Genomic DNA, 17,070 nt, shown 5'->3' with positions numbered 1-17,070 from the left:
ATGTCTTTGGCCAATCAAATGCCTTTTCCTTACCATTAAACTTTCCCATTTCAGTTCACATTGAATAATGCAGGTCAAACATCTAGATTGTTTAATAAAATTTTCAATTAGAATTTAGAGCTAATTACTTACAACCATAAACAAGATTTGAAGTTACTCAAACCTGAAGCATGACTAAGGAGTTGGTATAACAAACCCCCTGCAAGCTTTTCAGAGGTTATAGTTCAAATGTTTGACATTTGAACTATATTAGTTCAAATAATATATGATAGAGGTTATAGTTCAAATGATAAATATGATATATTCAAATGATATAGTTCAAATAATAGAGGTTATAGTTCAAATGTTTGACAATTTTAGTTCGGAGTTCCATAGTTTCAGCTTGTGAGAGTCTAATTTTCCCTAGTATGCTATTTATTATTAAGCATAAAGTTAAAAAAAAAAGACAGCCTATATACACGGATCAGTTACAAATATATAACAAAGGAGCCAATTCATGAAAACGACAGCAGCCCAGTGGTCTTTACAATAAGTGCTTTTAAGGGGCACCTGTAATAAGAAGAAAAGGAGTACTTGTGGCTAAAGCTCACTTCACTGGATGCATTCAGCTTATGCTCAGATAAATGGGTTAGTCTCTAAGGTACCCCAAGTCCTCCTTTTCTCTTTGCGAATACAGACTAACAGGGCTGCTCCTCGGACACCTGTCACAAGAGTAACTGCTCCATAGCTTTTAAGTAGTATGATGTCAGATGTTAGGTTAAGGATGACATTTTATCTTCCACCATAGTCTGTATGATTGTCTCTTTAGTCTCCAAAGAGTGGCTGATCCTAACCCAGTGTGGCTTGCAAGGGGTGAACCTGAGCATTGAGATTCAGCCTTTTCTCCAAATTCCTTAGCTTCCAGGAGATTTCTTGGAATACTTCCTAAATATATGCATGGATGCACTTGCTAAATGTAATACAGAATCCAATAATATAAACACTCCTGCTTCTCCCTACATGTAATAATGCCAGTAAAGTTCTTGTACTATTGCTCACATCAGCCACTCTATCTGGCTGGTTTGCTAAAGCTTGCTCACTAACTGTTACGTTACTTTAGTACTTGTGGCCTTAAACTTTTCCAGTCTGACACTGTACAAATGGCATCATTTGAGATACAGCTGGCAGTCAGTTCCTGGATACATTAAGAAAATATATGGACCAAATCAAACTATAAGAACACTTTAGTTCTGCTTTAAGTGGCTTCTTTTACTAAACAGATGGAATTCCCCAGCACAGACTTGCAGGAGTGTTGTATGGTTACTGATATAGCCACACCTCTCAGCTGTGCAGACTGCTGTACTCTGTTGTGATTGCCTCATTTGAATAATCATTTAATGTTACAACAGATCAGTAAATTCCTGTATTCTGAATCGCTATTATCCAAAGGAGAGGGATCTGCTTAATTATATGGCTATTCCTAAATAACCCTATGGGATTGACCTAATAAAATTCAGTTTTTAGCTGTTTGCCAGCCACAAAGCCACTGCCTCGGATGAAGCAGGAAACTCCATGTATATGGAAAAATACACCAAAGCCCAAACAAGATAGTCAAACTGCAGAATCCAACATTTGGAAAAGGAGGCTCAGCCCTTGCTCTCCCACTACATGTCAGCATAGCTCTTTATCCCCAGAATAACTCACTGTCAAGCATAATGCAAGAATCCCAGCCCCTCAGCACTATTTTCCCAATTCAATTTGGAAACAGAATTTTGCTGTTATTCTGGAGAGATTAATGTGGCTGACCTGTGAAGAAGGGAGGGGGAGTGAGATGGAAGAGGACAAAAGATTAAAGCCTTTTTTAAAGCTGTTCACTTCCAGCAATTTGACAGCCAGTTTAGTGGTAGTTTCATTTAGAAATTGCAATTACAATTAAGCTTCTCAGTACAATATTAAAGTGCATTGTCCATAAATCCTGTAATAACCACATTCTGGGGTAATCAACACAGGTACGTGGCCTCCGTTTATTCAGCACACCATAACTTGTTGCCTCTAAGCCATTACATTAGGCAACTGTCAAGTTTCTAAACGACCTATTCTTTGGAGACTTGTAGCACCATTAAGGAGGCTAAGGACCTTACAGAATGCAAATACAAACATGCCAGAATGCAAAGAGATGCTGCCAGGAGCTTTTCTGCATTGGGGTTTAGTACATGAACAGTGTGTGCTTTGTATGAGTAAGTTCCAAGCAGTTAAAATCCAAATAATCAAAATCCTAGTGTAAAAGCTGCATTAGAAACCAAATATGAGTGGCAAAGTTTTTTGCGCTAACTCCCAACTCTTCAGTTTGGCAAAAGTTAACCAAGGAGGGGAACAGACATTTTAAATGGGTCACTACATCACTTTAGACACCAGAAGTGGTAGTTCTGATAACTGCATTACATTGAGTGTTAATTATTTGCATGGTACACTTTAAGGAGGATTCTTTTCAAAAAAGCTTGCAAGTGACTATCAAAATGAAACATGGGTCCTAATGTATGTTACAAACTGGACGGCATGTGTAATAATGAGCTATAGGGCAAACTGGACAAAAGCACACGTTTTAAAGCACATGAACAAAAGAAAGCTACAGATAAAAATGGCTGCGCAGGAGCATTTGTAGCTGTATTGCAGGGTTCTGATCAGTACAAACCTTAGTCGCAGTAACCTTCCCCACCTGTGAAGGCATTATGGGGTAGAGCTATTAGATAACAGAATACAGTTTGCATTCCAAACAAAATTAGTCTTTAATCTAGACAGCTGAAGTGTTATTGAAAAGGGGTTTAACCATTAAACACGCAGATTTAAAAGCATTAGTCTTTTATGTTCATTACCTTTCCTTTTTAAAGTGTCTAAAAGAGTCAGACTTAGCAGGAAGACATTTCAAAGGTGCTGCTTTTTGTGACTGTGATGGTCACATTTTTCTTCAAGATTTAAATTCATTATTGCCACCTATCATCTATAAAATGCAGACTCTACTATTCCTGTGGGAGCCTGCAAATACCACCTTGTGCCCCATGAGGGTACGTCTACACTGCAGGCAGAGGTATGATTGCAGCATGTCTAGACATACCCAAGTTAACTGTGATCTAACTAGCCTGAACAATAGCAGGGAAGCCACAGCAGCACAGACTAGCCACTTGAATAGATTCCCCAGGTCCCCAAACTAGCTTGTACAGCCCATGCTGCTGCAGCTTCACTCCTATTGTTATCTGCATCTCTGACTGCAATGTAGACATACTTGGAGTAGCATGGTAGTTATGTTGTAATACAGAGATGCATATTTATACCAGGTCAAGGTGCTCAAAAACAATTAGTGATTTTGGGTGCCTAATTTGGAACATCTTAATGGGGGCCTGATTTTCACCCTCTGAAAAGTCCGGTCCATTAACATCATGTTAGGGCTCACAAAGGCATTAGCCACTTCAGAAATCTTGACTTAGAATACATGCTTAATGTGTTCCTTGGCTAGGCCTCCCCCCACTTCAAAATATTTGCCATTTCTGCAACTCGTGCCTACGTAATGGTAGCTGCCATGACGTGAAGAGCTTGGAAAAGCCATTTAAAGTTGAGTCCTGTAACAATGCTCTGCTGTCAAGGCTGGAAAACGTATTCAGAAAGTAAATCACATTCATTTTTATAAGAACAAAAAGTCCTCTCCGTGGAAAGTGCTGGACGGTTCTCTGCAGAGACCTCGTAAACCATAATATGCAGGTCAAGCATTTTAACAGAATAAAACAAGTAATTTAATAACTTAACTGAGCTTGCCTTTCATATTTCACCAAAGAAGGTTCATCAGTATATTTCAACTTGATGTTTACAGCCGTAGACAGTCTCCCAGCCCCAAAATATATTAACATGCTACAGCATACAAAGAATTCACTTACCAGTTATTATTTTGGAAGCAGTTTGAGTGGGATTTGTAAGAACACTGTCTCCAGATGAATGAGAAACAGGAGGATGAGGTGGTGGGGGAACATTAGGTCGGTTCCGGGGTTTTGGTACTGGCTTTGGTCTCGGTAACGTACCAGTCTGAGGAGGAGAATGAGATTGCGAAGTTTCTTGGGTAGACGGCTGCAGTGGAAATAGTGCGGAGCTAGCATTGTGTTTTCCTAGAGGCGGCGTATCAGGTGGTGTTGGAGTCTGAGGAGGAGTACAAGATGGCTGTTCAGGTCCATGTTCCCCACTAGGTATAGCAGGTGGAAAAGATACTTGACTACTTAGTTTAGGCTGCAGAGGAGGAGTAGCCTGTGTTGGGGGCTGTGGAGGTGGGTGGTTAGGAGCCTGTATTGGGGAGAGGCTGCTGGAGTGTCTCCGAGGTGCAGAAACCTGGGAAGAGGTGGAACTCTGGACTGCCCCTGGGTTTGTAAGTTGACCGGGAGGAGAAGGACTTCTTGTGGGTGGTTTTGGAGAGGCAGAAGGTAGCTGAGCTGCTGCAATAGAACCATAGGTTCCTGGCTGCCCCGGTGGAGGTTTAGGAGGTGCTGGTGCAGGCTTTTTCACAGCTTTGAGAGACATTGATAAGAATATATTAGTTACTATGTACAGCTGGAATAAAACCTTGAAATAAGGGAATGAGTAACATCATTTAAAATGCTCATACGCTTTCCAATTGAAATTATCCGGGCCTGGTACCGTTGTAGTTTCATATTGGTTACCAAGAAATGTACACAAAGGTTATTAATCAGCAAACTCCTGCCCAAGTGATACCACTGTACATGGTTGGCAACATCACAATATTCTTCAGACTCGTCCATGGTAGCAGACTCAAGTTTAAGTAAGTTTTGGTAAAATACACGGTTGAACTATTTGCTTGAGTGGAGAACTGGTCCATCCAAATAAACCAGGAGTGCAATAACGGGCAACAATCCTAGGAAACAGCTATGTGGGCAAGCACCCAGCTGTGAGAGGTCAATATTTTAATCACAACAATTGTTTAAGAAATGAGTCTAGTCTCGCACTGAAAACTGCAAACAAGAACCCAACATACCTCTCCTCACTGCGTGGGGGCTGGGACCAGCAGCATTCTGTGGCTGACTAACACAAAGCTGGTTAGAGCTATTGGATGACTGCGGCTGGTTCTGCACAGTGCTTAAGTGCCCACCATTTCTCACAGGTGGAGGAGTAGTTGAAGCTGCAGTGTCCCTGGGCTTTGAGGTACTGAAAATGTAAAACACCTGCATCAGAAGTTGCTTTTGAAATACCTCTCCCCCAGATGTACTGCATCACACTCATCGGTTTACACTAGAAACAGGTTAATTCCAGATACAGGTGTCTGAGTCATGGGAAACAAAGATTCCTGTACTAAAATGGTATTTGAAGGGATTCTGAGTTACAAGTGAAGTAACGAGACTGTGCATCTCTAAAGCTGCCATGCTCAGCTGTCTACTTCAAGCTTATCTACACTTGAAACAGTCCAGCGGCACAGCTGCAGCACCTCAGTGTAGACCCTAACTGTGCTGATGGGAGGGATTCTTCCATCAGCGTAAACCCACTTCCCCAAGAGGTCATAGCTAGGTCAACAGAAGAATTTTTCCATCCACCTAGTGCTGCCTACACAGAGACTTAGGTTGGCTTTAAAATGCTACTCACAGGTGTGGATTTTTCACACCCCGATGTAATTAAACCAAGCTAATTTTCTAGTGTGGACCAAGTCTTAGTCTTAAATGGGCCCTGCTGACTACATTTGATGTAGTCTCACCAAAACAAAAATCTATAGCCAGCCTTGTATGAACACCGGAATACATATTTACATTAATTATTGTTCTAATACCAACTGTATTCTCTCTGCGTTGAAGAGGAGTTGATACATTTAAGGCTGGTTCATCAGACTCCCAACTTGAAAATTCATGGAAAACCCTTGGATTACTCTCAAAAATTCATACCCCACTTTAAGTCACCATGTGCTTGTGGCTTTAACAGAATAACCTCAGTTGCCCCAGCATTGCAGGACATCTCAAAAAGCAGCTAGTTTGATATACCCAGAGATGAGACTGGGGAATAAAAGTGGGGATGCTCTGTTAAGCTCCTCCCACACAACGTTATGTGAGTCACCAAAATGAGACTCTGCTCACATTAGATCATGCAGATATTCAGAGTGTGCAGGCAGTTCTGAGCTCCTCTGGCTTCTTGGCGTGGCTCCTTGACTGGGGGAAAACGTCTTGAGACAAGACGGCAGGAATTTTTTTGCCACAGTGTAGCTACCTGATGCCACCCTCCGGAGTTTAGTTTTTATCTTCCATGTAGCTTGTCAGGGTAGGGACTACAGTGCAAGACTGACATTGAAATACCCATCTTGGTATAATTCCCCTCCACCCCTGCCACCTTTTGTGCAGTCCGGACGTGCCTAGTGATATCAACATTGGCTGTCTGATTTAACACCTCACTGAGCTGAGATAGGCCATACCCCAGGGATATTGCAGGGGCCCTGGAATAGACTCAGACATCTTTGCATTGGTTACGCTTTATTCACATTTAAAGTTTCCCTTGCAATAGCTACAGACTATTTTAAAGGAGAGCAGAGATACTAGAGAACATGACAGTAGCTTCTGATTGAGCCATTGACACAACAGCCTCTGACCCAGATATTGGAGCATATCAAACTGCCCTGCAGAGAGCGGAGAAGCATTGTGATGCTCTTGGCTCTGAGTGCAGCTCCAGGCAGGAGGACTGGGAAAACCATGCGGAAGCTGCCACTAGAAGGGCACAGTTCAGGCTGTTTGATAAAAGGAGTAGCTTCCTTCTTAAATCATGCATGACCCACAAGCAGTGCTAGAGAAGTTGCCATGGGATCTGCTTCTGCCAGACAGACCACCACGGAGGTACTTCAGAGGAAGACAGGAGGTTAGTGGGGACCTACAAATGGAGAAAGTACGGAGAAGTGGGGATCTGTATAAAGATCTCAGCATGAGGAGGGCCAGAGGAAGAGTGAAGCCACCAGGGCATAAGGGCAGCAGGATGGGAAGAGAACCAAGGAGTCTGAATGGTTTGTGTGGAGTGCAGGTTGTTGGGAATGCATTTCCCCCTAATCCATGTCCTTCCTTCCCACACACATGCTGTTTGACTTCTGCAATATACCTGCCTCACAATAAAAAGAAAAGAAATTAAAGCCGGTGCCTGATCATTTTGCCTGCATGTTGTACATTTCCCTCCCCCGTCTGTATTGTTAGATTGTAATCCTGAATTTGGAGGGGGTATTGGCTTTTACAAGATCCAGTTCAACTAAAGAATTCATTAACACTCACAAAACAAGAAAGCTTTTGTGTAGATAAATTTAGGTAAGAAAAACTATCAGTACATTCTCTTAAAGGCAGAGAACAACCCCTTCTATACTGCTGTACTTCTGAATCCACTAGTACTGTTTGCTAATAGCTTGGGTGTAGTTCAGGTTTTCAGAGTTAGAGATCTTGGGCATTGATCCATTATGATCAGATCTGCAAGAATGTCACTTGGGAACAAAAGTTAAGTAAAGTGCAACAAAGTTACTGATCTGAACCAATCCAGCAATGGCACCTGTAGACTGTTTTACTTTGTGGGAGGTTGCCTAAAAGACTAGTCCTCTCCAAACTTCACTTAAAAATGGTTTACCAGCTCTCACTTGGACAAACCAGGAGAATACCTAAAAGCAAAGTGTTACATCAACCCTAGAGGGTGATAAGGAATGGGCAAATCTATTATAATTAATCTCCAGATCAAAATATACAGTGACTAGCAAAAAAAGTAAATGATTGCATAGAATTTCAATAGCAGTCAAGTGGTGAAAATCTAATATACCATTGTGCTAAAGAAACTGATGCCAAAGAGTGATAAATTGACTTCTGACTTGCTGGTTAAGGTTAAGATTACGTCTGTTCCTTGCTAGCTAACACACTTACTAACGAAAAGCAAACAAGACATGAATCTACATCACTTAACAGAAATGACCAAGACAAGCCTCACAGGCTTCTAGTATTGCCAGAGTTTCTTATGCTTTCAGCAATAAACTGAGCCCGAGTTTTGAAGATACTTCCAGGAGTATGACTTGAAGAGATCAATAGAGGGCAGCAGAGTATACTGATGGAGAATTCTTGAAAATTCTCATGTGTAAAACAGATTTTATAGTAATTAACTTCAAATTAAAAAGAGAAAGTTCCATAATCATCTCTTGTATGGTTCTTTTTATCCATATACCTCAAAGCACTTTATAAAAAGGGCAGGTATATTCAAGTTGGATGGTAGTACCCTGTTGAGTAACTTATACTGCCACAGACCAGTTTGTTGCTGAAGCAGCCTGTTAAGCCACTGCCAACAGAAACCAGACTTCTTACCTGACATCCTCATTTCCTTGACTTTGTAAATGTTCTGCTGTGCCAGCAAAGGGAGCAAAAGTTGCACTTACTGGGCTAGTTTCAGCCACAGAAACCTGTGAATGCTGCTCTGCTACAGGCTGAGCCAGCATGCCAGCCTCAGTAGGTGGAAGTGGTGGCTGGAAAGCTGGGGATGTGTGCTTTCTATTTATAGTGCCACATCTCCGAGGATTCACTTGGAAGTCCACAACCTTGACACCAAAGCTAGAGAGAAGAAAGAGTGAACACACACCATGCAGGCCAACTCCAGATAAATAAAGCCGAAGAGCAATATTGCATGTTATAACTCAGACAGGAACCTGTTGCTTAGCATGCAAAAAAGCAACAAGGAAAGCTTCACCTTTCTCCATATAACACCACTTTTGTTAAGACATGCAACACAACTTGACATTCACACCGAAGGGTAAACTAAACATCAGTGGGATGGGCTATTCAATTACAAATTGAAGACAAGTAAGATCTGAATGCTGAGTAATTTTACCACACCAGTAAATAAGGAAATTTCCTTAGACACCAGGATATCTTCAGACTTTGTGCATTAGGTATTTCGCAAACTTTTTAACATGGTATCTTCAAGTCACCATATAGACTTCAAGATAAACATTTATTTACTAAAGAAAGGTTTATATACATTTGCATGGTTAAAAGCATGAAAAAAGGAAGGAAACTACTTTATTTAACTATGGATAAACTGTCATTCCAATATAGGTCATTTAAAAAGGTTAACACAGCATGTTCTAGAAATGTTTAATTTGACGTGGTTAAAATCCACTAAAACAAGAAAGAATGAACCTTGAATGGATTCTCTTTTTCTCCTCTGTCAATACTGTTCACCACATGACAGCAGTAGGGAAATCTAGTATACAGTTGCAATAAATAAAATAATTTGCATGTGTCTAACCATAGTTAAAACCAAAGTAACAATTTAACATTTGCATAAGGAGTTAGAACAGCACATCCCTTAAATACTGATATGAAAAACTGATAACAAATGTACTACATGTTATTGTATGGGGGTAAATACAGCACATCTGCCATGGTATACTGTACCATCATCAAATCAGAAGTCTTTTATCATGAAGGCATCAGATAACACCACTTCAGCCTGTGGTTTTAAACAGAAGCCTTGGAACATTCAGAAGTTAAAGCAATAGATACTATCAAACGTACTTTTATTTTTAATGGATTATTTTGAGACCTAAAATCTAGGAGTTGGGAATATTGTAAACAGAAACAGTAATTATCTGGTTGGCTTTTATCATGCATAGAGCATAACTTGAAGTAAATGCCAGTACGTTACCTTTGACCCTTCCTCAGGCTGCAATAATATGAGGGGAAATAAATCACTGACGGGTTATCTAGGAGTATTTCCATAGAATTCCCCTTCTGACCACAGGTTTTAAATTTTATTTTATGAGCTACGAAACATTTCAAATTACAACCTCTTCAGTGGTTGGGAGTTCGAGTGAGGGCTAATGGCTGGAAAAAAGTTACAGGAGCTAAACATACCCTTCCTTCTTCAGCAAATCACCTTCCATTACAGCCATGCTGACAGGCCTCTTCCGCTCCAATGTCCCCGACTCATACTCACTCCCAAGTTGTGAAGAGTGATTGGAATTGGTGGCAGGTAAAGCAACAAATGCTCCAGACACATTAAACTCCACATCTGGATGAAGACAGATTAAGACATGTATGTACCCAAAAGCAGTGCATCAACATTTTATATTCCTAATTATTTAACAGTGTAGGAATACCATGGAACTAGTATTGACAGAATTCCTCCCATTACTGCAAGTCTTTACCTTCAGGGAAGAACCAGTCTGCATGCTGAATTATTGGCTCGATGATTGCTACCACATGGACGGAAGTTGCTGCTGCCATTTCAGCAAGAGATCTGTGGACAAAATTCAGAAGATTGTGATCTTGGATACAGACAGCTCTTTCAAAGTTGGCAAAGAGTCCTGTGGCACCTTATAGACTAACAGATGTATTGGAGCATGAGCTTTCGTGGGTAAATACCCACGTCATGGGTTGCATCCGACGAAGTGGGTGTTCACCCACGAAAGCGTATGCTCCAGTACGTCTGTTAGTTATAAGGTGCCACAGGACTCTCTGCCTCTTTTACTGATCCAGACTAACACGGCGACCCCTCTGATACTTGACATCTTTCCAAGTTAAAAATCCTGTTGGTTTTTTTCATTTTGCATGCCGAAAGCTGTGAATTAAACGAGTGCCACTATGCACTTAATTACTGCCACATAAAAATCAAGCCCAGGGTTTTTCCAGAATATTCTAGACTTCCACGAAGTGCATGGAATGTAAAAATTCTGAAAACTACACAGCCTTTACGCCACTGGTCTGTGTGCAATTTCATAATGTTTGCTGGAGAAAGAAGCAGACATGCTCCTGAAATCCCACCCTTTACAATTCATTTCTCAACAACTTGTTTAAGACCTTTTCAGATCTTGGTTAAGCACTTACAGCTATATTTCTATGCTTTACTGAAGATACAATTAGTAGTAGTATTTAAAAACCAACTTACCCTTCAGTCTTTGCCCATAGCAAGTTGGGGCCTAACACTATTGCAACGTTGCTGGGTGTCATTTTGTTAATGTCACTGTTCTGTGCAAGTGTTGCTAGGAATTTGATTAGATACCTGCAAAGAATGAATCAAGTCATTAGGCAGTTACGGTGGCAACAGCTCACTACACACAATGCTCTCTAGCACATGACTGATAATTGCTGTCTCTCATTGGAGGGGATGCGGCTAACTGGAATCACACAGAGATTAAACGTTTCAAGTCAAGCTTCCAGAAACTCCTAAGGGTGACTGGTAAAAATGGGACTAAAATGTCATGCTTAGTAGTTTGCTCCTAATTTTCTTCCCATTAATCAATGAAAACTGAGCTTACTGAGAAAGTGACTAATAGTTGGGAAATATCTTCCATCTTAAGCATGGAAGAACTAGCATGCCTTCAAAAACTAATATATTTACACCAAAAACTAGAGTACTGAGGTTAGAATGATCATGCACTAGGAAAGCACATTAAATAAAACCCACAGAATACCATATTACAGTAAACATTTTCCTATCATGCACTTAAGACTACTCCAAGTTAGAAACCTTGTTTTCCCTGTGTTTCACTCCGAAGATGAAACAAGCAAGAGGGTTAAGCTGCTTAACAAGAAGCCAGGTGCAGCGTCTGAGCCTGGGAAGTTCTCAAGGGAAAGGAATACCACGTGAGAAGCTGAGCAACCTTGCGTGATGAGTGTTGGCACCACGAGAGTAAAGCTACACTACTGTTCCATGGTCAGTCCCGGGCGTGAGAGAGTAGGGAACAAGTCTACGTGACCCCACTTCAAGGGACTGATAAAAGTGAATGGAACCATCAACAGTGACACTAAGGCACTTTGTGCCTCGATAAAACAAACGTCCCTTTACAATCCTAATGGAACTTAAATAGATAAATACAAACCAGATCAAAACGCATATCATTATCAATCCTAGCCTTTGACAGGTTTCAGAGGAACAGCCGTGTTAGTCTGTATTTGCAAAAAGAAAAGGAGGACTTGTGGCACCTTAGAGACTAACCAATTTATTTGAGCATGAGCTTTCGTGAGCTACAGCTCACTTCATCGGATGCATTCAGTGGAAACTGCAGCAGACTTTATATACACACAGAGAATATGAAACAATACCTCCTCCCACCCCACTGTCCTGCTGGTAATAGCTTATCTAAAGTGATCAACAGGTGGGCCATTTCCAGCACAAATCCAGGTTTTCTCACCCTCCACCCCCCCACACAAATTCACTCTCCTGCTGGTGCTAGCCCATCCAAAGTGACAACTCTTTGCCCCTCTGCCATGTACATTGGTCAAACTGGACAGTCTCTACGTAAAAGAATAAATGGACACAAATCAGATGTCAAGAATTATAACATTCATAAACCAGTCGGAGAACACTTCAATCTCTCTGGTCACGCAATCACAGACATGAAGGTCGCTATCTTAAAACAAAAAAACTTCAAATCCAGACTCCAGCGAGAAACTGCTGAATTGGAATTCATTTGCAAATTGGATACTATTAATTTAGGCTTAAATAGAGACTGGGAGTGGCTAAGTCATTATGCAAGGTAGCCTGTTTCCTCTTGTTTTTTCCTACCCCTCCCCCCCCCCCAGATGTTCTGGTTTAACTTGGATTTAAACTTGGAGAGTGGTCAGTTTAGATGAGCTATTACCAGCAGGAGAGTGAGTTTGTGTGTGTATGGGGGTGGGGGGAACGTGAGAAAACCTGGATTTATGCAGGAAATAGCCCGACTTGATTATGTAAAGAGTTGTCACTTTGGATGGGCTAGCACCAGCAGGAGAGTGAATTTGTGTGGGGGGGTGGAGGGTGAGAAAACCTGGATTTGTGCTGGAAATGGCCCACCTGTCGATCACTTTAGATAAGCTGTTACCAGCAGGACAGTGGGGTGGGAGGAGGTATTGTTTCATATTCTCTATGTATATATAAAGTCTGCTGCAGTTTCCACGGTATGCATCTGATGAAGTGAGCTGTAGCTCACGAAAGCTCATGCTCAAATAAATTGGTTAGTCTCTAAGGTGCCACAAATACTCCTTTTCTTTTTGCGAATCCTAGCCTTGAAACAGGTTAGACTTTTTAGCACTGAACCTGTAGTGCTAAAAACTGTAGCAATTGTTCTTAATGTACCTGAAATTAGACAGGTTAGGCTTTGGCAATCTTTTACAAATTTTCCATAGTTCTTGCAGCTTCTTGTCCTGGTCCTGTATGCTGTGGGGAAGAGAACTTTTAGATCAGCAAACAAAATTCCTTCGGCTACCAGCAATTGAAAAGCAGAGTCTATAGGCTTCCACCTATGTATTATCCTCTTGCCTCTGCATTCACTCATCTAATAACTGCTCTGAATCCCCTCATTAGCTCTGCTTGTAATATGTGCAAAGGACATTGCCTATCTCACGGTGTGTAACTGAGAGCCTGAAGTAGTTTAATACTCAAATGTAACGTAAGCTGTTTTACTGAAGTATATTTTAATGCTTTTAAAAAAAACCTCAGGACACTAATGCACAAAAGTTTGAAGATTAATTCAGCACACAAATATTTACTAGCTGGAGTTGAAAGACAATTGGAACAATTGTGTAAACTTATGAACTTTTCCATAAATTCATTTTTCCTCATTTAGTAGCATAAGTCAGCACACACATTTCTTTGCATATCTAGATTTTAAGTGCTCCTACTTTGCAGCTTGTGTCCATTCTTCATACAGACTGTAGGTCATTAAAGGTTCAGGCAACTCTCGTAAATAAGACTTCAGGGCACCTGCAAGTAGGGAGACATTCTTAGCCAGTAGATCACACAGACTCGTTTCAGATTTTGTTTGAAACAATCTTGGCTTCAATCCTTGCACCTCAGTGAAGCCCCACTGAAGTCAGCGCAGGATCAGGCCTCAGACTGACCACACTTCAGACTTTTCCCTTAATAGATTTGTACAGCACTTAACGGAATGGGGCCTGCCACTGGACACTACAGGGATCATTTGCTAATCTAGCCGACAAGAGTACACACTATAAAGCCTCAAGATGGTGCTACCAGGTAAGAGTTACAGTTACAACTGACATGCCTTAGTATCTCTTGATCATTTTAATAGTCCTGTCATGAGAAATATGACACTCATATGAACATCACCACCTGAATTTTGAACACTGCTCTGGCCTTACAGAAATAAACATGCAAAACTTTCAAGGCACGCGCACCCATCGCTTGATCTCTAAGGCTATGCAGTTAGGGTGGAAGGTTAATTTTATTTTCATTTACAGATCATATCTAATATCTTAAAATACTGTAATGTGTCTGCCAGGTTAAACATGAAAAAGTTAAACTTTCACTGCATGAAGTAATTTATGAAGGGTCTGATTCAGAATACTGAAAATACCTGCAACAGCATGGGGGTCTGAATAAAATTCATCGAGCTGGGAAGTAGAACAGTCCAATGCAGCTTTCAGCTTCTTTAATTTGGAGGCTCCAGCAGCAATTCGGAATAAGCCCTACATGATGAGAATTAAAGTGTCAAATTCACTTGAACAACAGCTGGTCTCATCTTTCACACTTGCAGTACTATGACCCAGGCTCCATTTTCACAGCAGTGAAAAGTTCTATACTTTTTTTTTTTTTAAAACTGTGCCCTGACTGAGTCAGCTCTTGTTGCACTAAAAAGAGGAGAGTTACCTGTAACTGGAGGCTCTTCGAGCTGTGGGGTCCCTATTGGTATTCCAATCATACGTGCACCTGCATGCCACATGTTGGAGCTGGGAGGTTTTCATAGCAGTGTCTGTTGATACACATGTGCATCTCCTCGTGCTCCCAGCCGAGCGGGTCAACAGCTCTCCAGTGACCCCCTTACCGCTAAGTATGCCAGTCTGCAGCAGATGGGAGGGAGGGCGAGTACTGGAATACCAATAGGGATCTCACATCTTGAAGAGCCTCCAGTTACAGATAAGTAACCTCATCTTCAAGTGGTGGTCCCTATATATATTCCAATCGTGAGCAGTGAGCAGTAATCAGCGTGGAGGTGGGTGCAAGGATGCAGAAGAAAATGCAGTCTAATACAGCGCGGCCCACAGCCACTGCTTGGGGGATAGCATAGTAGGAGGTGAAGGTGTGACTGGATTGCCATGTTGCTGCTCAACCGATGTCCTTCCAGGAACATCTGCTAGGTATGCCAACGTGGTAGGTTGCGCTCACATAGAACGTGCTATAATTGTATCTGATGGTTGTACGTCAAAGCACGTAGCACATCCAGATGCACCCAGAGATCCATTTTGAGATCCGCTGGCAAGAGTGCTTGGCCTTTGGATTGGTCTGCAATTGCTACAGCTAGCTTTGGGGATGCCCGAAAGACACGGGTCCTCTGGAGGTAGGTGGCTAAGGCACTGTGAACAACAAGGGAGTGAAGGGTTTGTCTGCCTTGGAGGCATACACAGCCTATCAAACTTGACTGGGAGCACAAGGAGATGCATGGTACGTGTGCAGGTCAATGGACACTGCTACGAAACCTTCCGGCTCCAGTGTGTGGGCACCCATGACAGAAATACAAACAGGGGCCATCACTCGAAGAACTACTAAGGGATAACCATGCTTTAATTTCTTCTCTTTCCTATTTCTCTGCTGTTTTACATTTAAGTTACGTTGCATCTGATTCTTGGATGTAATTGAAAAATGTAATCTTGGAAGGCCTATATCATACCACTGGACAAAATGCCATAAGCGATTATACACCTTAGCGCGCAGACTGATAGGTATAGCTGCTCTTCCCCCACCTAATAGTTTTACTGGGCTCTACTGTGTCCATTTTTTTTCTTTTGAGTTGAGACTTTTACATACGTAAAAGGCCACTGCGCACTAAAGTAGAAGTTCCTACCTCCTCTTTCATTCCCGTTTCCAAGAGCATCATTACACAGGCTTCAATTGGGAGTGCAATTTCACGACCACTGCGTTTGAGATGCTCTTCCAATGGCGTTCCAAAGGCTGGCTTTTCTGTCCATTTGTCTAGTTAAAGAGCAGAAAAACACTGAGCAAGATATCCAATAAAATTGAATTATGCCCCAGAGAAGTTTAGAGAAGAGTCTCCAGTATGGTAATAGGAATTTTAAAAAAATACTGCAAGTTTGAGCCTTGATTTGTAAAGCCCCTTAAATTTACAAGTAAAAAGAAAAATGATGAGCCCACAGGTGTTACCAAGACTGTAAAAAACAACAATGATCCATCTCTCTTGGATAGCGTATCAAATAATTATTCCTTTGTATAAGTGGAAGACATTATGTCCCCACCACGCATTAGTGGGAACATTCAGAATGAACTTCTTAATCAATTTAAAACCACATGATTCTCGGAGACCCTAAAGTGTAGATTTGCAATCCTCTTGTAGATAAAGAATTTTGCTCAGAATAAATTCGAATTGGTTGGTCTGAGCTGTTTGTAGTATGGTTTTACCTGCAGCTGACATTGTGTGTTAACAGCTAAGCCAAACACAAAGCCTACTACTGCGGTAAAAAGACAGTTATTTAGACACATATAATTAGTAGCCCCATGTCTCCATTAGAACCACCATCTTAAAGGATCTGTCATTGTTCTAATATCGATCCTACCCTCCCTTTTCCAAAAAAGGCATTCAAGCTCACTTTAAAATTTTCCTCATGGCTGCAAGCCTTGGGTTGTTTTTTTGTTTTTTTTAAAGTTTGACACAAAATGTTTTCCCCATAAGAGACCAACTTGCCTTGCGCCCTATAACAAATTATTTCTCTTTTTAGCCACACTTCTCTGCTGTTGTCATGGAAAAAATGCATATAAAGCATTGACAGGCTGTCAGTCTCTATCATGCATTATTTCTTTCAGAAAAAAAAAATGAAAGAGCCGAGTATACCAGGTTTGAAAGATTCTAGTGCAGATACACTGTGGTCTCTTCGAAGAATTTAGTTTCCATAACGCATATATGCAATACAAAAAGCTGTACCACCACTACCTGGCATTTTATTTAGCCCTTTTCATCCACCTATCGCAAAAGGCTTTACAAAAGGCAAGCAAGCCATCATTATCCCAATTTTTACAAACAGTGGCAAGACTGAGGTGCAGAGAGCTTACGTGTCATTCAGAGTCACAATAACTTAGAGCAGAGGCAGGAAAAGAACCCAA

General features: G+C 41.3%; 1 protein-coding gene across 6 annotated transcripts in view; it reads right to left on the bottom strand.

Annotated features, from left to right (window-relative positions):
• ARHGAP17 (Rho GTPase activating protein 17) overlaps positions 1-17,070 on the bottom strand; it is a 67,625-nt gene that overhangs the window by 3,369 nt on the left and 47,186 nt on the right. The window contains exons 10-22 of one of the 6 annotated variants that reach the window (XR_007358684.2): positions 15,800-15,927; positions 14,315-14,426; positions 13,620-13,701; positions 13,075-13,155; positions 10,906-11,019; positions 10,166-10,257; positions 9,873-10,029; positions 9,664-9,681; positions 8,325-8,567; positions 5,009-5,178; positions 3,906-4,523; positions 2,672-2,695; positions 34-82 (exon numbers count right to left, since the gene is read on the bottom strand). Coding sequence is in view for 5 of the 6 variants with exons in the window: in XM_048865785.2 (XP_048721742.1) it covers positions 2,673-2,695; positions 3,906-4,523; positions 5,009-5,178; positions 8,325-8,567; positions 9,664-9,681; positions 9,873-10,029; positions 10,166-10,257; positions 10,906-11,019; positions 13,075-13,155; positions 13,620-13,701; positions 14,315-14,426; positions 15,800-15,927 (1,838 nt within the window). In the remaining variant the exon portion in view is untranslated. The remainder of the gene's footprint in view (positions 1-33; positions 83-2,671; positions 2,696-3,905; positions 4,524-5,008; positions 5,179-8,324; positions 8,568-9,663; positions 9,682-9,872; positions 10,030-10,165; positions 10,258-10,905; positions 11,020-13,074; positions 13,156-13,619; positions 13,702-14,314; positions 14,427-15,799; positions 15,928-17,070) is intronic. The other 5 variants (XM_048865785.2, XM_048865786.2, XM_048865782.2 and 2 more) reach the window with 5 other exon arrangements.

The sequence above is a fragment of the Caretta caretta genome, chromosome 10, assembly GCF_965140235.1.
Source record: "Caretta caretta isolate rCarCar2 chromosome 10, rCarCar1.hap1, whole genome shotgun sequence".
Taxonomy (NCBI): Eukaryota; Metazoa; Chordata; order Testudines; family Cheloniidae; genus Caretta; species Caretta caretta.
The sequence above is the reverse complement of the archived record's forward strand: the minus strand, read 5'-3'. Positions and strand labels throughout refer to the sequence as shown.